This window comes from Galleria mellonella, unplaced genomic scaffold (genome assembly GCF_026898425.1).
Source record: "Galleria mellonella isolate WM207_F2 unplaced genomic scaffold, CSIRO_AGI_GalMel_v1 utg63, whole genome shotgun sequence".
NCBI classification, from domain to species: domain Eukaryota; kingdom Metazoa; phylum Arthropoda; class Insecta; order Lepidoptera; family Pyralidae; genus Galleria; species Galleria mellonella.
This window is the reverse complement of record NW_026442130.1, coordinates 10048694-10063609: the sequence shown is the minus strand read 5'-3', so window position 1 is coordinate 10063609 and position 14916 is coordinate 10048694. Positions and strand designations below refer to the sequence as shown.

The 14916-nt window shown below is 32.7% G+C and overlaps 2 protein-coding genes across 5 annotated transcripts in view; one reads left to right on the top strand and one right to left on the bottom strand.

Moving 5' to 3' along the window:
• Positions 1-10903, top strand: part of LOC113521980 (synaptic vesicle membrane protein VAT-1 homolog-like) — a 38913-nt gene extending 28010 nt beyond the window's left edge. Inside the window, exons 4-9 of one of the 2 annotated variants that reach the window (XM_026907681.3) lie at positions 147-298; positions 2946-3049; positions 4018-4073; positions 4645-4839; positions 6446-6692; positions 8525-10903. In XM_026907681.3, the coding sequence (XP_026763482.1) occupies positions 147-298; positions 2946-3049; positions 4018-4073; positions 4645-4839; positions 6446-6692; positions 8525-8556 (786 nt within the window). In that variant the 3' untranslated portion in view covers positions 8557-10903. The remainder of the gene's footprint in view (positions 1-146; positions 299-2945; positions 3050-4017; positions 4074-4644; positions 4840-6445; positions 6693-8524) is intronic. The other variant, XM_026907683.3, reaches the window with a different exon arrangement.
• Positions 10904-11316: 413 nt separating this feature from the next.
• LOC113521982 (dynein light chain Tctex-type 5-A-like) lies at positions 11317-14017 on the bottom strand. 3 transcript variants are annotated; one of them, XM_026907684.3, is made up of 3 exons: positions 13880-14017; positions 12203-12396; positions 11317-11512 (listed from the first exon to the last, which is right to left on the bottom strand). In XM_026907684.3, exons 1-3 carry the CDS (start codon positions 13949-13951, stop codon positions 11347-11349), a joined length of 432 nt encoding a protein of 143 aa, XP_026763485.2. In that variant the 5' UTR covers positions 13952-14017; the 3' UTR covers positions 11317-11346. The 3 variants fall into 3 exon arrangements, with proteins under 3 accessions (XP_026763485.2, XP_052755796.1, XP_031765892.2); XM_052899836.1 differs by lacking the exon at positions 13880-14017 and adding an exon at positions 13159-13197; XM_031910032.2 differs by lacking the exon at positions 13880-14017 and adding an exon at positions 12905-13078.
• Between the last annotated feature and the right edge of the window lie 899 nt (positions 14018-14916).

The following is a 14916-nucleotide window of genomic DNA, read 5'->3' as shown; positions in this document are numbered from 1 at the left end:
GCGTGGCAGAAGTACCCATAGACGCGATGTTACTCATAATTGTATGTTTACCAGATTGAGGTAAACCTATTGTCAATCAGTATAAATTATTTGTAAAGATCAATATGACTACTGCGTCTCAAATTAATTATTACAATCACGCACAGGGCCAAGCTGTGGCGCAGTTAGCGAAGACTGTGGACAACGTGACGGTGTTTGGTGTCTGTTCCAAGAGCAAACATGAGGCTCTCAAGGCCAACAATAACAATATTGATCATCTGCTCGAGAGGGGAAGCGACTACACCAGTGAAGTTAGGAAGTAAGTATTTGCTGAGTTAACAAATCCGCTGTCGATAAAACAAGTTTATTATTGTGTGTGTGTATATGTTTCGCTTCTGACTATGCCATCTATAACTACAGTGAATTCATTAATTTCTTTTTAATAATATGTAATCAAATGAATTATCCAAGCTTAAATACAAAGTTTAAACTTGATGTTATGGGAAACTTGACTGCGAATAAAGCCTTTTAAATGCACATACATAATAGTATTAAAATCTATACGTTTGCTCCTGCATCACGCAAAAAGTATTGCTCCAAATTGGAAATGGTTTTTACAATTGTAATCCTGAAGGTTTAACTTAAAACCTGATGTACGTTTTATCCTAAACGCTCATACGCTATCTAAAAGAATTGGTTTTCCTACTTTTGAAATCCATGCGTATGAAGTAGCAGGCAAAAAGTTTGTTTATAATATTTGGGTTATAAATCATTTATGTACATTCACGCCAGATCTCTTATGATGTAACCACTAATTAGATAAAATTTGGTGTCATTCTTGTCGTCCTTTTTCTTATATTATTATTGCTTCGTCTAATTTTGTTCTAAATGAATAGGATAAATAAAAGGATACCCGTAACGGTGCACGGTAACGGTCGGCCGTGGAATTCTATAAATGTAGGGATGAAATCATAGTATTAGAAACGCTAAAAATACATCTACTCAGCGGCCCTTCGTCTTCTTAATAGGTATCTTTGTTTACGTTTCACACGCATTACGGAACCATACGAAATTTTATAAATCGTTCGCATATTTGTTTTATATTAAGAATTTTATTGAGATATACAATTCTAATGTTTATGTGCTTATATTTTATCTTCTGTATATTTAATCTGTATTTTTATCCATCGAGTTGAAAAGATGAAATTTTCATTTCACATGTGTATAAATATATGTTATGCCATTTGTTTGTAACTGTGAGCCGATTTTAGTGATTATTATTTTTATTGAAACAGTTTACACTTTCGTGTTATGTTGTTGTATGTTATGAAACGTCATACTAATTTGGTCAAGATTAATGTAGCTTTTTCGAAACAAAATCTTAATTTAACCTTATTTGTCATGTTTAAATAATAATAGTTAGATAACACACAGCGTCTCCTAGAGTCATTCAAATTTTTTACTTATTGACGTATTTAAGATTATTTTCCAGCGGGAATATGACCCTTAAAACAACTCACATTACCTATTCTCAGACATGTCTTTGCATACAGTAAAAATCTCTGTTCGTATCCTTGGGTGGGCATCAGATAATTTTAGAGTGGGGCCTTCCTGGTCCCCTCTAAAATACGTCTATGTTTGTACTGTGGGTACTAAACAACAACACTATTATAAAATGTGCAAGGAAACATAAATAATAAAATAGACATAAGATGAACGGTCAATTGAACTATAAAATTACGATCCATAAATCGAATCCGCCATATTTAATACCTAACACTATCTTGATGCACGTCTCACTCCAGTTTCTCAGTGAATAAACCAAATTGTTCTCTATCCCGGGCTTTGTTAATTGCCGGTTATTACAGTTACATATTTCAGTGCAAGCCTGACTCGTGTGATACAAAATCTTCTAGTGTAAGAAGATCTTTCTCGACTCTCTCTTCGCTGGTATTGTAAGGTTGAGCGGTACTAGTTTATGGTCAGCTTACGTTGGTCGGATCGCGCGTTAATTGTTCGCTTTATAACCCGCTGCTTAGGGCAGCTGGTTCGTAACAGCAGCGGCATTTAATTCTCATAAATAGACAAAGATATTTTTATATCGGGTGAGTTCTTCGCCGCGTAAACAGTGGAACCACACAAGTTCAATGTAAATAAATGTGGGCGGATATGTACTTCGGAATTTGTAATTTAAGACACATTTATTCATGCATAATAAGTTAAAAATAATATAGAGTTAACAATAATACGAGTATATTATTTATTATACATTTAAATTATCATAGTATTATGTAAGAAGAGCCCTAAATAAAAAAAATTCTTCATAGATGTTACTTTGATTTTATTAAAAACTTGTTTCGCATAATATTAGCCAACATCTTTATTATCAAGAAATGATTTTAAATAATCTATTTTAAAATATTTAATTTAAAAGAAAGTAAGGAAATAAATTAAACATTGGAATTTAACAATAAAAAAATAAAAAATATTGTTGCCTGATTTAGTATCATTGGGACAATGAATTTAATTGGACATTAGAATCCTTATCTTACATTATTTTTTAGTATTGGTTGTTATAGCCATATGGTGAGTTTAATTAATGGGGGTAGATTTAAGTAATCATATGAAGCAACTCACTATAAGCAACTATGTTTCCGTGATAGCTCATAAACATAAAAATGATAAACCTTTGCTTTAAATATGAATAATACCAACACCTTTAGGAATTGTATGTACAAATTGTTGAGGGTATAATATTGATAATGTACACGTTTATGGAATGACCGTCTGTGTAAGAAAAGTTAATAATTATTTAAAAGTGCACCATTTTAACCACAACACATAAGTTAGGCTGAATTTTTCGAATAGTTTCATGATAATATTGATAACTCTCTATCTATGACTCGATGTCTAAAGAAACCTCACTGTATTCTCAGAACTTATTTAACAATTGATTTATTTGTCAGAGTATCTCCCGAAGGCGTGGATATCGTGCTGGATTGTCTCTGCGGAGAGGAATGCAACCGCGGGTACTCTCTTCTCAAGACCATGGGCCGATATGTCCTTTATGGTAAGTACTTCCATTATTTTGATTATATTCTATGTAGCTTGTTGTTACTGTTCATCTTTTAAGACGTGATTAATACGATTTTTTTTCTTTTTCTGCCAGGAGTTAAAGTTACAATTTTAGATTATAGATTCAGTTGAATCGATAAATTTCAGTTATATTTTTATTATGTCTTGCCATTAAAAGTAGTAGTTAGTCATCCACTGTTTAATAGGTACTCTAAGAATTGTAATCATGTAGCAAAAAGAACTCAACGGAGTATAGATTTGTTTATTTAGTTTAAAAACTTCCAACGAAGGAACCGTGTTACAAATTTATAATTAGAACTAAATAGGTTACAAGTTAGTGAAAAATGACATGGCCAGATAGGAAATGACTATTGAGATGATTGCAAATAGAGATGAATGAAAGAAGAAAACATATTATACCGACCCTAAATAGATAAGGGAAACGGGCAGGAAGAAGAAGAAGAAGACTTTAATTTAGTGTGCCGTTTATTAGAGATAAGAAAATCAGAGGAGCCAACACGTTTTCAGTACGAAGACAGACTACCCAGTTTCGAGCCATATGAAAAAATGAGTTATGTCTTTACAGACATACGAGCACATATACTTATTGTCTATGATTTCTTAAAGTATCCTACTTAGTTTGAAGGTCTGACATTATAGTGTTTATTTATTCTCTCTGTTGGTTTGTTCATGGTGTCAATACCGAGGGTCCGAGGTTATGTTTTATATTATGTACAGGCATGTGGCATATGTAATAAACTTAAGTAAATAACTTATGATACTTATGGCGTTTCGAAACTAGTTGCGTATATGGATAATAAAAGTCTTGTATAATAAAACGGTGGAACTGAGTACAAGTATTTTAAATAATATTATATAATTATAAGATATTAAAAGTTTAATTCAACAGCTACATTGCATGTCATGTTCACACGTTTGTAAAACAATGGTATTTTATCGCAGGTTCATCTAACATCGTCACCGGTGACACACGAAGCTTCTTCAGTGCAGTGCGTGCCGTAAGTTACTCATCTGTCTAATATTTAATGAATTTTAAAAGTAAACAAGGCATAACAGCTATTGTACAGGTACATAGGTATATTTGCAATACAAATAAGTATTTATATTAGCAAGAGGTATATATTTGCATTGTTTGTTAGTTTAATATTTTTAAAAGATAACAGAATATAGTAAATCTGTTTTTTTTTGTGTATGTTTTGTAAAATTTCCACTGATTTTGCAGCGATTTTGATGATTGTTATTGCAATCGATAGGGTTTACTTTCCTGTTAATAATAACTTTGGCCTAAATTACGTTGCATTTTTTGTTACATGAACGTCTTGAATTTGTTTTTTTTTTTACATTTAAATTTTGCGTAACGATTGACTGGTAGAGAATGCTATCAGGCATTAATTCCGCCCTGTAGACATGTTTTAATGTATGCAAAAGTATAAATAACAAATAAAATTATTTAGTATGCCAATATCGAATGATATTAGCATACTATGATGCAGAAATCCGTTCCACTAGAAGGACGTTAATGAATTGAAATGATGGCGATGAGAAGAATACATTTTTTTTAATTCTCAGTGGTGGCAAGTAGACAAGGTGTCGCCAGTGAAGCTGTTCGTCGAAAACAAGAGCCTAGCGGGATTGAACCTGCGACACTTGCTCTTCCAACACGGACGCGCCGACTATGTTCGCCGCGCTGTCGAACGCGTATTCGCATTGTGGGGCGAAGGGAAAGTCAAACCCCTGGTTGATTCCACATGGGCTTTGGAAGATGTAAGTATAATCTATTCCTATTATTTTACTACTACTATAAATGCTGTTTATGAGGACGTATGGATGAACATTTGTTACTTTTTCATATAAAAACTACTAAATGAATAAAAATGGAGTTTGGCACGCGAATATTTTGTACCTTAGAACATAGGATACTTCATACACTACAGATATACACCTAGTAATAAATATAAGTGTGAAAGCGAGTTTATTTGTTGGTGGTGGCATCACCGTATAAGGAATTGTTACCATCGTCATCATTATCATACCAGCCCTCAATTGTCCACTGCTGAACATAGGCTTCATCCATAAGAAGAGTTTTGCCAGTAATTGCCATGCTTGGCAGACGGTTTAGCAACCGTTGTTAGGCTTTTGATACATTTAATAGGGACGCTGCTACCCATCCCTTGACCATTAAATTCCCTTAGTCGCGTCTTATGAAACCCACGGAAAAGGAAGGGGGTTGGGAACATTCTGTGCCGCAATTGTTATGAAAGTTGGCGTATAGTATTTGCCACATGCGTTAATTAAGTTACTTTTCCCTGTCAATCAATTTATCCTACACAGTTGTAGGTATAACCTGCTAATAATAAATAATTATGTACTCCAGTATTGTGTAGAGAAGAATTATTTTATTTAGAAATGAGTTGACCACCCTTCCAATCTATCCAAAGACCAAATACTTCCGAAGGGATGTTAAAAACATTTTAAACTAAATAAGGCCGTAATATTATTGCTATATTAAGATTGAGAAACCTAATAATGTGTGTACTCTTCTCAAATTGGCAGGTCAAGTTATTTCAAATGCTTAGTATTTTAGTTAGATATTTGCAATAATTTATTGACTATATGTTATTATAGTCCTAGTTGTTTGTTCGTTTAATTTTACCATCCAATATCAAACGAAAGTGACACAATTACTTTGTAATGTACAAGTTGCGAAAGTGTATATAAGTTAATGTATAAAGAAACGTATTTACATCCATTATCAGTATTAAATGGTCATTGATATTAACCGAGCATAAAATAAATTCATTGTAGTGGTATTGTTATCTTAATAAGTCACTTCATTCACTGTATTAATTAACAGACAGAAATAAAAGACAATGTTGCAAACTAAAATGAACAAACCAATTGATCATAGATGAACTTAAAATGTATTCTATGTTTATTTACTACCTAATAAATAATGTTTGCAGTAAAGTTTATGCCACATTACCTATTTATTATTATTAGTCTATTTATATCAGCCTATTAGTGGACTTAGGCTTCCTCCTAGAAATCATTGCGTGCAATGTGCATGCAATTATATTTTTTAATATAACAATTTTGTACATTAAACTTTAATTTTTTATCTTTCTTGGATCCCCTTGAAAAGGTATAAAGAGAGAGAGAGAGATATTGAGAATGTAGTCGTCTTGGTGAAAGTAGTGGTGTTATTAAGCTCATTGTGGTCTATATAGAGCGTCTATAATTACAATAGAAGAGTTCGAAATTTACACAAAAATTTTGTTTTGGCTATAATAAAGTTCTTTTTTCCAATTGTTATTTAGCACAGATGTTATTAGAGCACAGATAAATTTTTAGATGTTGTTTTCTTATTAAGGTTGTCGAGGCAATGCAGAAGATGCACGAACGCAAGAACATTGGGAAACTCGTGTTAGACCCGTCACTGGAGCCTAAGCCGAAGCCAGCCACGCCTGCTAAGGGCAAGTCGGGGAAGGAGAAGAAACCAGCCAAAGAGAGTTCAGAAGAGAAGAAGGATAAGGAGACAAAGGAAGAGGAGAAAAAGCCAGAGGAAAATGGTGAGAAGAACGGTGAAGAACCACTCACTAATGGTAACAGCGATGAAGGTCAGTCTCGGAATTCTTGTGACCAGGCATGCATAGATGCGTAGCTGCTTCCGTTTGTCCATTGAGTGTACAAAGATTAAGGTCTTTTAAAGAATGTCGGCATGCTTTTTGCTCTAAGTCGCTATAGTTATGCAATGAAATATAATTATAGAATAGAACTGAAAAATATATGTTCTAAAGCTCATGACTTTTGATTTTAATTCTAAATTTTTACATCTGCATGAAAACAATATATCGCAGAGGAACACCTGTCTATGCAAGAGTTAAATAAAAGTTATTTATTTTAATATAATAATAAAAATTAAAAATGATTAGCATGCCGATCTTTTTTAATTAACTTTACTTTGTATACGTAAGTATAATTTTTTTGCTTGGATTTGATATTCAAAGTAACTACGCACGCGTAAAGGCTAAACGCATTTGGTTTTGAAAATGTTTTGATTTTGCAAATGAATGGTTTGTATTTTACGAGTATATTAATATCTATCAAAATTATACATATTCATATCAACGCAGCCTTTAGACTTGTTGCTTAATAAATATTTTTTTTATTTACATTCTACTTTCTGCTAGCGCGGGGATAGTTTTTTATTTTATCAGTTTCATTTTCATAAGCCTTCGCTTTTTAGATATTATATGCAGATATTTTATAAATACTTAAAAGTACGTAAACCTACTTGCTTATAAAGAACAATATTTTAATTATTTTGAGGGACATTCTTATTGGTATAAGTTTTTCTGTATAATGATGAAATGAGAATATAATAGATCACGGCTTTTCATTTTGCGAATATGATAATATTATCGAAATAATACCCTATATCAAGCCGCTTGGCTAACGCGATCATATGAATAATAGAAATGAACTGCCTACCTACTACCCCTATTATATACTACTACTAACTATATTACTTTTTATAAAATTTAAATCGTTGATATACAAAAACGTCTAAGATTTACAAAAGATACACTAAAAGTAGAATGCGTTGACCCAAAATATGCACCCATTTGGAATCAGTCATTAATGGTTGTAGTCAAACGTGCTGAAATGTTGGGTACCTTTTTAATTTGGAACACTAAAATGTAACAGGATTTCAATCTGAGGATTTTTTGTATATTTACAATTTATATGTGAGATAATGTGAATTTGTCATGAAGGAGACTACATATAAACGAAGTCTAGAGGTTGCTACACAAAATATACGTTTAGCCAACTTGGTCATAAAATGTCGGGTCTGAGACCTCACTAGAAAATCATTAGTGAGTCGACTTTACCATAACAGTATTTACGCTTTTATGTACATAAACTATATGTGTTATAATAAAAGATGTATTTTACTGAAATTGAAATACATTAGGACAAAAATTACGTAACCGCCTAGCCACAATGCACTGCCGTTGCCACATATAAAACCACAGTTTGCGGCATTAATCTTATTAAAATATTATTTTTATTTTATTTTATTGTAGTTACGGTTTTAATTATAATATGTGACAGATAATTTAACATATTTTTATTAGAATCTCAGATATCTCGGTATTTTTATAATATATAATTTTATTTTTAATGTATTCATTATGTCTTACTAGTATAGTTAACATCGGTAATAAATTGTATTAAAATTTTATTGCCTGTATTTTAGGCACATTCATGGCTTATCTATATATTAAGTAAAAATATGAAAGTAGTAGGTAACTCTAGGTGAAAATAATTTTGTTATTTTTAATTTATTACATTCTGAATTTCACTTACCTAAGGAGGTAATTTATAAATCTATCTATATGTTTTGAATATATACTATGTAAGCTTAATATGTTGTTTCAATTTCCAGAGTCTAAGGACAAGGAGAAGGAGTCTAGCTGAATTGTTTCCGTTGAGAACTGAACCAGATAAACCACCGCCGATTGATTATTTTAGAGTTGAAGCTGCTCGTTTTACCGTAGCGGCTGCGCCCGCGCCGGCACACCGCTCGCGCTTCGTACCACGCCGGCGCCGGCGCCGCTCGCATATAATACTATGTTGCCCGATGTTTTTATTATGTTTCGTTTAAGTCTGAATACGATGTCGTTCGATCTCATTTACTTACATTCATTATTATTCATGTTTTAAATGTAACTATTAGATACCTTATTACGGATCGAACCATGTCGTCTTTTTTATAGTTTTTATTTTTTGACGATCATTACATTTTATATTTTGTGACAGAAATACATAATTTAATTAAATAATTTGATATACGACAGCGAACATTACAATGAATTTATATTTTAATCATTTCTTATAAACATTACCTAATTTGGCCTAAGTTAGTAATTGTTTCTAAACTTACGAGTCTTTTATTATAGTTTAATGTTTAAGACTTTATTTTTAAGATGAGATATTTTAATCTGCAGTTATTTTGAATGGCTATTATATATCTAAGGTGCAGAGATGCTTAATCTTTATGTATGTTAAGCTTTAATATTTTATTAGTAAATGTTTAAAATTTGGCCCCACGAGACCCACACCCGCCCTCGGGTCGAGCGCTCGCTCACATCACATCTCGCTGCGATCCTTCTCCAAACTACCTAATCTAAACAAAAACAAACGAACGATAAACCTTACGTGTGATATTTTGTAGTAGGTATGCTAGATGTTTTGCAGTAGATATTTTTATGCTGCCTATACATGATATATTTTTTTTTATTTGAGCTTAAATATACAATTATTTTATATTTTTATACTTAGAATTTTTGTACATTATTTTCTAGTTAGGATGAAAGTTCCTGAATTGATTTGAAGGCACCAGTCATTGTGTGGTACAGTGTCGATGTAGGAATCGTGTTCTCGAACGCGTCCTCTGACTGGATTCTGGGCCTGAACTGGACGAGCTTATTGAGTCCAAATTGTGAACTATTTTTGTGGCTAACTTTAAGGTCATTCATATTCAATATATACTTAGTCGATGACAATCACGATATAATAAGTCATATTTTTATATACCAAATGACTATAACATTATCTCGTATAAATAAAGCTTTTGTATTTATAAACACAAATATCACATATCTAATCTAACATGCATTTTCACACGATATGTACTAGGAATAATAATAATATTTTGATACCAATATTCACTGCATTTCTTTTTGATATACCTAGCATATATTTGTCTACGTTTATTTTCGTAAGGTTGTAAGTAATGTTTACCGCCATAGTGTACAGTATGGTTATAGGTATATATGTACACAGTACTAATTAAATGTTTTATCTGTATTACACATATCATGCGGATGTAAAATGTATTCCTGTGAGGCTGAAAGTAGTCCGGCATCGTCGGAGTGAAAAAGATAATTTACTTCCTAAACACTGCTCAAATAAAATAACTAAGCAGTGTGCGGACGCAATGTGTGCTCCAAACATGCCTAACTCATTTGATTCTTAGGATTTTTATAAACTTTTTACCTTTTGGAACATTTTTGATAGAGCACGTCTTGCGTACACACAGTGCGCGTCGTCCGACCAACGTGTCACAGGTCACCATGTCCCAGTGTGAGTAGGTACCGTCTGCCATAGGTTGTGAGGTACGTAAGGTAAGGTAAGCACCTGAAGACCAGACTGCATCCCTTGTGGGGTGAACACAAGTAGATAGCTTTTGTATTATTAAATTTATAACACGAGTGGCAGTTGCAGGGCAGGATACTATGTAAGGCGCTTTGTTTATCGTACAGTGGCTTGGTGCTAGTTCATATTGTACGCGGATACAACTCGCTTCAGTGTCTCGGACCAATATCTTAAAGCTACTTTAGTCTTCTTATCGGTATCTCTTTCGCTTTGTGTGTCAAATATGTGCGAATTTCTTGTAATGTAAAACATATATTAAATCTTGTGTATATCGACCTGTATAATGGTTTAGAATTATCTTTGAATTTTCTTCTACCTATAAGAATTTAATGATGGTATTCCAATAGTGATTCGGAGGGCTGGTGTGACCGCGCCGTTGTGATTGTGTCCAAATTGTTGTAGGTTTAGTGTCTATAAATTGATGCCAATATTTAGAAGCTTCGTGGAAACATCGAAGTGGTCGTAAGATCCAGTGCCGTCACGCCAGCGGACTCCACGTATTCTGAGTCGTTATTGTACTACACATTTATTTTTATAAGGGCGGGCCAGTGTGATATCTATACTATGAAATGGATAAATAAATATGTATGATCTGTAAAAATGCTTACTGATGTTTATTATTTCTTAACCTTTATCCCTACAGTCCCTATAATTATAATTAAACAGTGGAGAGGATGATTCATTCTACCACTTTTTGAATTTAGAGGTAGTAATATAGCTGAGATCGATTTACTGAATTATGTAGGTAGATAAAATTTATTGTAATTTATAGGAGCACCTCTACTATAAGTAGCAAAGAGAAAAGTCTGTTTTCCGTATCGAAGCACTCTTTATATTAAAAAGTGGATAGAATCCTATTTTTATGCTACTTATTGTATTTAAGAAGTAAAAGCGATTGGTAGTTTTCTATGTTACCTAATAAATTAGATGAAAGTTAATAAGAATATTATTAGATAGCTAACTGCGCTAAACAACATACCTACATTCGTTCACGTTATCTATCAAAGAAAATCACTTAAATAATTAAATTTAAAATTTATTTAATCACATCTAATCTAAATACACACCATAGACGACGACATTAGCAAATAAATGGCAATTCTCGTAATTGAACGTAGCGAAGGCATCTCGCTCGTGATCCCACAGGAACGAGTGGAATATGTGGACGCTCTGCTGCCGTCGCTGGCCAATGCTCACCATCACTATTATCCTGTACCTGAATTGAATTGTTACTTGGTCATTTACCGTAATAAATATCTTACTTATCTTATCCTTTCTATTGTCCTATTATCATTATAAATTAGTACAAAAGTTTGTGAAGATATTTGAATAGATGAATGTTTGTTACTCAATCACGCTTTACGGCTGAATAGATTTAAATTAAATTTGTTATATGGATGTTATATCTTAAGACAGGATCTTTATAAACTGATGCACAAGAATAAACAGCGAGAAACAGCTATCGCGTAAAAAATAGTTACTTCGGTCGCGACAAAATGAACAGAATGTAAAACATGGGGGACGAAAAATTTATTATAGAATTATCAAAATCAACTCAGAATTGGCGAAGATATCGTATAGTTACAAAATTCGATGAATTGAGAATTTTTTTAGAAATCTGAACCAAGTCGATAATTACAACTTACTATACATAAATTGTGGCCAAGATCATACATATTCCAACGAGTCTTTCCTAATTGTATATAGCTGTTAGCATTTTTTTTTAAAACAACAACAGTATAAAGCTGATAAAGCCGATACTCCGGCTATAAAAGGCAGAATGTACATCATACTCCTTACAAAACTTCCAGCATTTTTTAATCGTGTTACATTTTGAGTGATTTTATCAATGCTTTAGGTATGTCTCAAGGACCTGCCAAGCCGATATTATTGACATATTACCTACCTGTTATAATTTTCTTCTTTGATAGCATTACGTAGAGTTTCAGCCAAGCTGAGACAAAGTTCTGGAATTTGTTTCTCGCTATATTCGACCTCGTTGAGTTCATATGAGACCACTCGTTGCAATATTTTCTGTATTTGTTCCGCGTCGAAACGCTTCTTAGGATTGAGTTGATAAGTCGGTTGGTAAGTTCTGACCTAATTAAGAAATAAATGTGAGTAAAACTACATGGGTTCTGTCTATGGCGTGCGCTGTATCTATACTATTTGTATCAGTTCCCGAACCGCAGGTGAATTTTAGAAAGAATAGAATAGAAGTATGGAGTAAATTGGTATAGGTACGTACATATGCTAAAATCGAAAACCAGAAATAAAAGTAAAAATGGAATCATAGGATTTTGTTGTAGTTAACAAAATTAATGTGGATCCGATATAGAAGAGAATAGAATGATTTAGAATACATAAGAATAATTAAAACCGTTTCGTAGAGCAAAATACAATCTTTACAATAATACTAAGCTTTATTTTTGATTCACGAGTAACATTATAGTGAACTGACTGCTTGGCTAAAATTTGGTCCTTTTGACACCAGCAATATTAATCGATAATTGAGAAAGGAGACAATTTTGTTATATAATGTGATGTTAACGGTGTTAATATCAATTTAGCAAATATATATGCAGTATAACCATAATATTTGAGTGACCTGTTTCGGCGGAGGTGCTGCAGTAGGTTTACTTTCCGACATCTTGTCCAGTATTTATGTAACTAGATTTCTTAAATATGTGCACTTGATTTTAAAAAGATTAAATGCGTCTGCAATTCTCGCGTTAAAAGGCGTTTCAGGAAGAATAATAAAATTAGATATAAAATGATTACACAGAGCACTGTCAACTTAGTTTGATCAATACGAATTCCGCTTTATTTTATAGCTATAAAGATCTAGAGGTGCTCAGGTACCTCTTTACATTTTATCTTTTTCATAATTTCAGCCGTTAACTATCCACTGCTGATCATAAGTCTTCTCTATAAGGGGAGTTTCTCCAGTAGTTGTCACGCTTGGCAAGCGGGTTGGCAACCGCAATTAGTTGAGAAGAGGGACGCTGCTGCTAATCCCTCTATCATTAAGTTTTCTTAATTGTCTCTTACGACGCCTACAGAAAAGGAAGGAGTGGCCTATTTTATGCCGGGACCATACGGCCAATATCAATAGGTACATCTATTTAATATAATTTATAACTATAACCTTTTAATCACGATGATATCCATGGGAACCACGCGGAAGTCAACCTAACAGGGTATATTGTTAGCGATGGGACTATTATTCCCTATTACTGACAATCCCTTCTCACCAAAATGAGACCATAAGCATAGTAGTTAGCATTAGCTACAGTAGATTAATCAATTCTTACCGGATTTTATTTTGTTGCAAAAAGTTATTATTAAAATAATTTATTAACAATTCTCGTAAGTAGTTAATTTTTTTTTGTACATTTTAAGATAGATATCAGATTCAGAAAAGACCCACAAAGCAAGTACTTAGGTACACAGGCGGACTTATCATAGTATACAGACGTCTTCTTATCATGCTTGCGTGTAATTGTATGTACAAATTATGTATTGAAACCGAATTGTATTTTGTATACATATGTATTGTTGTTTTTTTCATTGACGTAGTTACCAGTTTCTGACTGTTGATCATCTGCCGTGGGTTATTGCTTCTGATTGAAAACCTTCTGTACTCTTTAGACATTATAATTATGAATTAATGGTATAGGTATTTACTACTACAGAATTGTACCTATACGGGAACAATAGTACAGACGTTATTTAATTCGATATTTTGTCAAAATCAAAGCCATCGAGTTGTCTTTAAAAAAATAATTCTAAATCAGTTTAGAACCGACAGAATTATGAGGTAACAAATATATTAGCGGAAAAAATGAATCGATATATAAAATATCCTATAAGTTAAAATATGATATATAATCTATCTTCAAAAAGTTTTAGCTAATTCAACTGATCGGTTGTTCTAAAGTATTTTATACGTGATTTTTTAGATTAATATAGCTATTTTTTTAATGGGTGAAAATGGAATGGTAGGCTCTACCCGCGCTATCGGTATACACCGACGACAGGCGCCAGTGGAAGATGATAGATGAGAATGAATGCAGGTCAGTTGTCCCACCATGATGAATTGGACAAGAATCAACTCTGTTAGTTCCCTGTTAGGGTATTGGGCTTTTTAGGGCATATTAAGTAAATTAATAATTGTGATCTGGCGCGGTTTAGGTCCTGGTTGAGAAATTAACTAATATGTAGGGTAGGTACACTGAAAATTTGTATAACTTAAGAATAAAATAAATTAAAATCAAAATATTACATTTATTTTATTCGATCTGATCATGATAATGATAATATGAGGGTATGTTTTCCACTTGCTGATTAAAAGTTACCTATCATCGTAAGTAAAAGAGAAGCAATAAAGCAAGTTATCACACAGGACGTAGTAAGTTAGGACGCAGCTTTTCGATCATCTCTCTCACCCTTTTTATTTGTTTACCTACTGTTAAACAAATAATGGCATATAACAACATTAGCACTCCTTTAATCCTCAAATGAAATTGCGCAAATCATGTACAGGTCTCTCATATGAGACAAAATAAGCTTTGTTCATGAATCATAAAGTTTTTTAACTTTTAATTCCTTGTCTATTTC

Excerpts from the sequence above, each read along its gene's own strand:
- LOC113521982 (XM_026907684.3), bottom strand. The coding sequence starts at position 13,951 with ATGTCTAAAGAGTACAGAAGGTTTTCAATCAGAAGCAATAACCCACGG. Across the intron at positions 12,397-13,879 it reads TGATCAACAGTCAGAAACTG|GTCAGAACTTACCAACCGAC; the intron begins GTAACTACGTCA and ends TTTCTTAATTAG. Across the intron at positions 11,513-12,202 it reads AAAGAAGAAAATTATAACAG|GTACAGGATAATAGTGATGG; the intron begins GTAGGTAATATG and ends AATTCAATTCAG.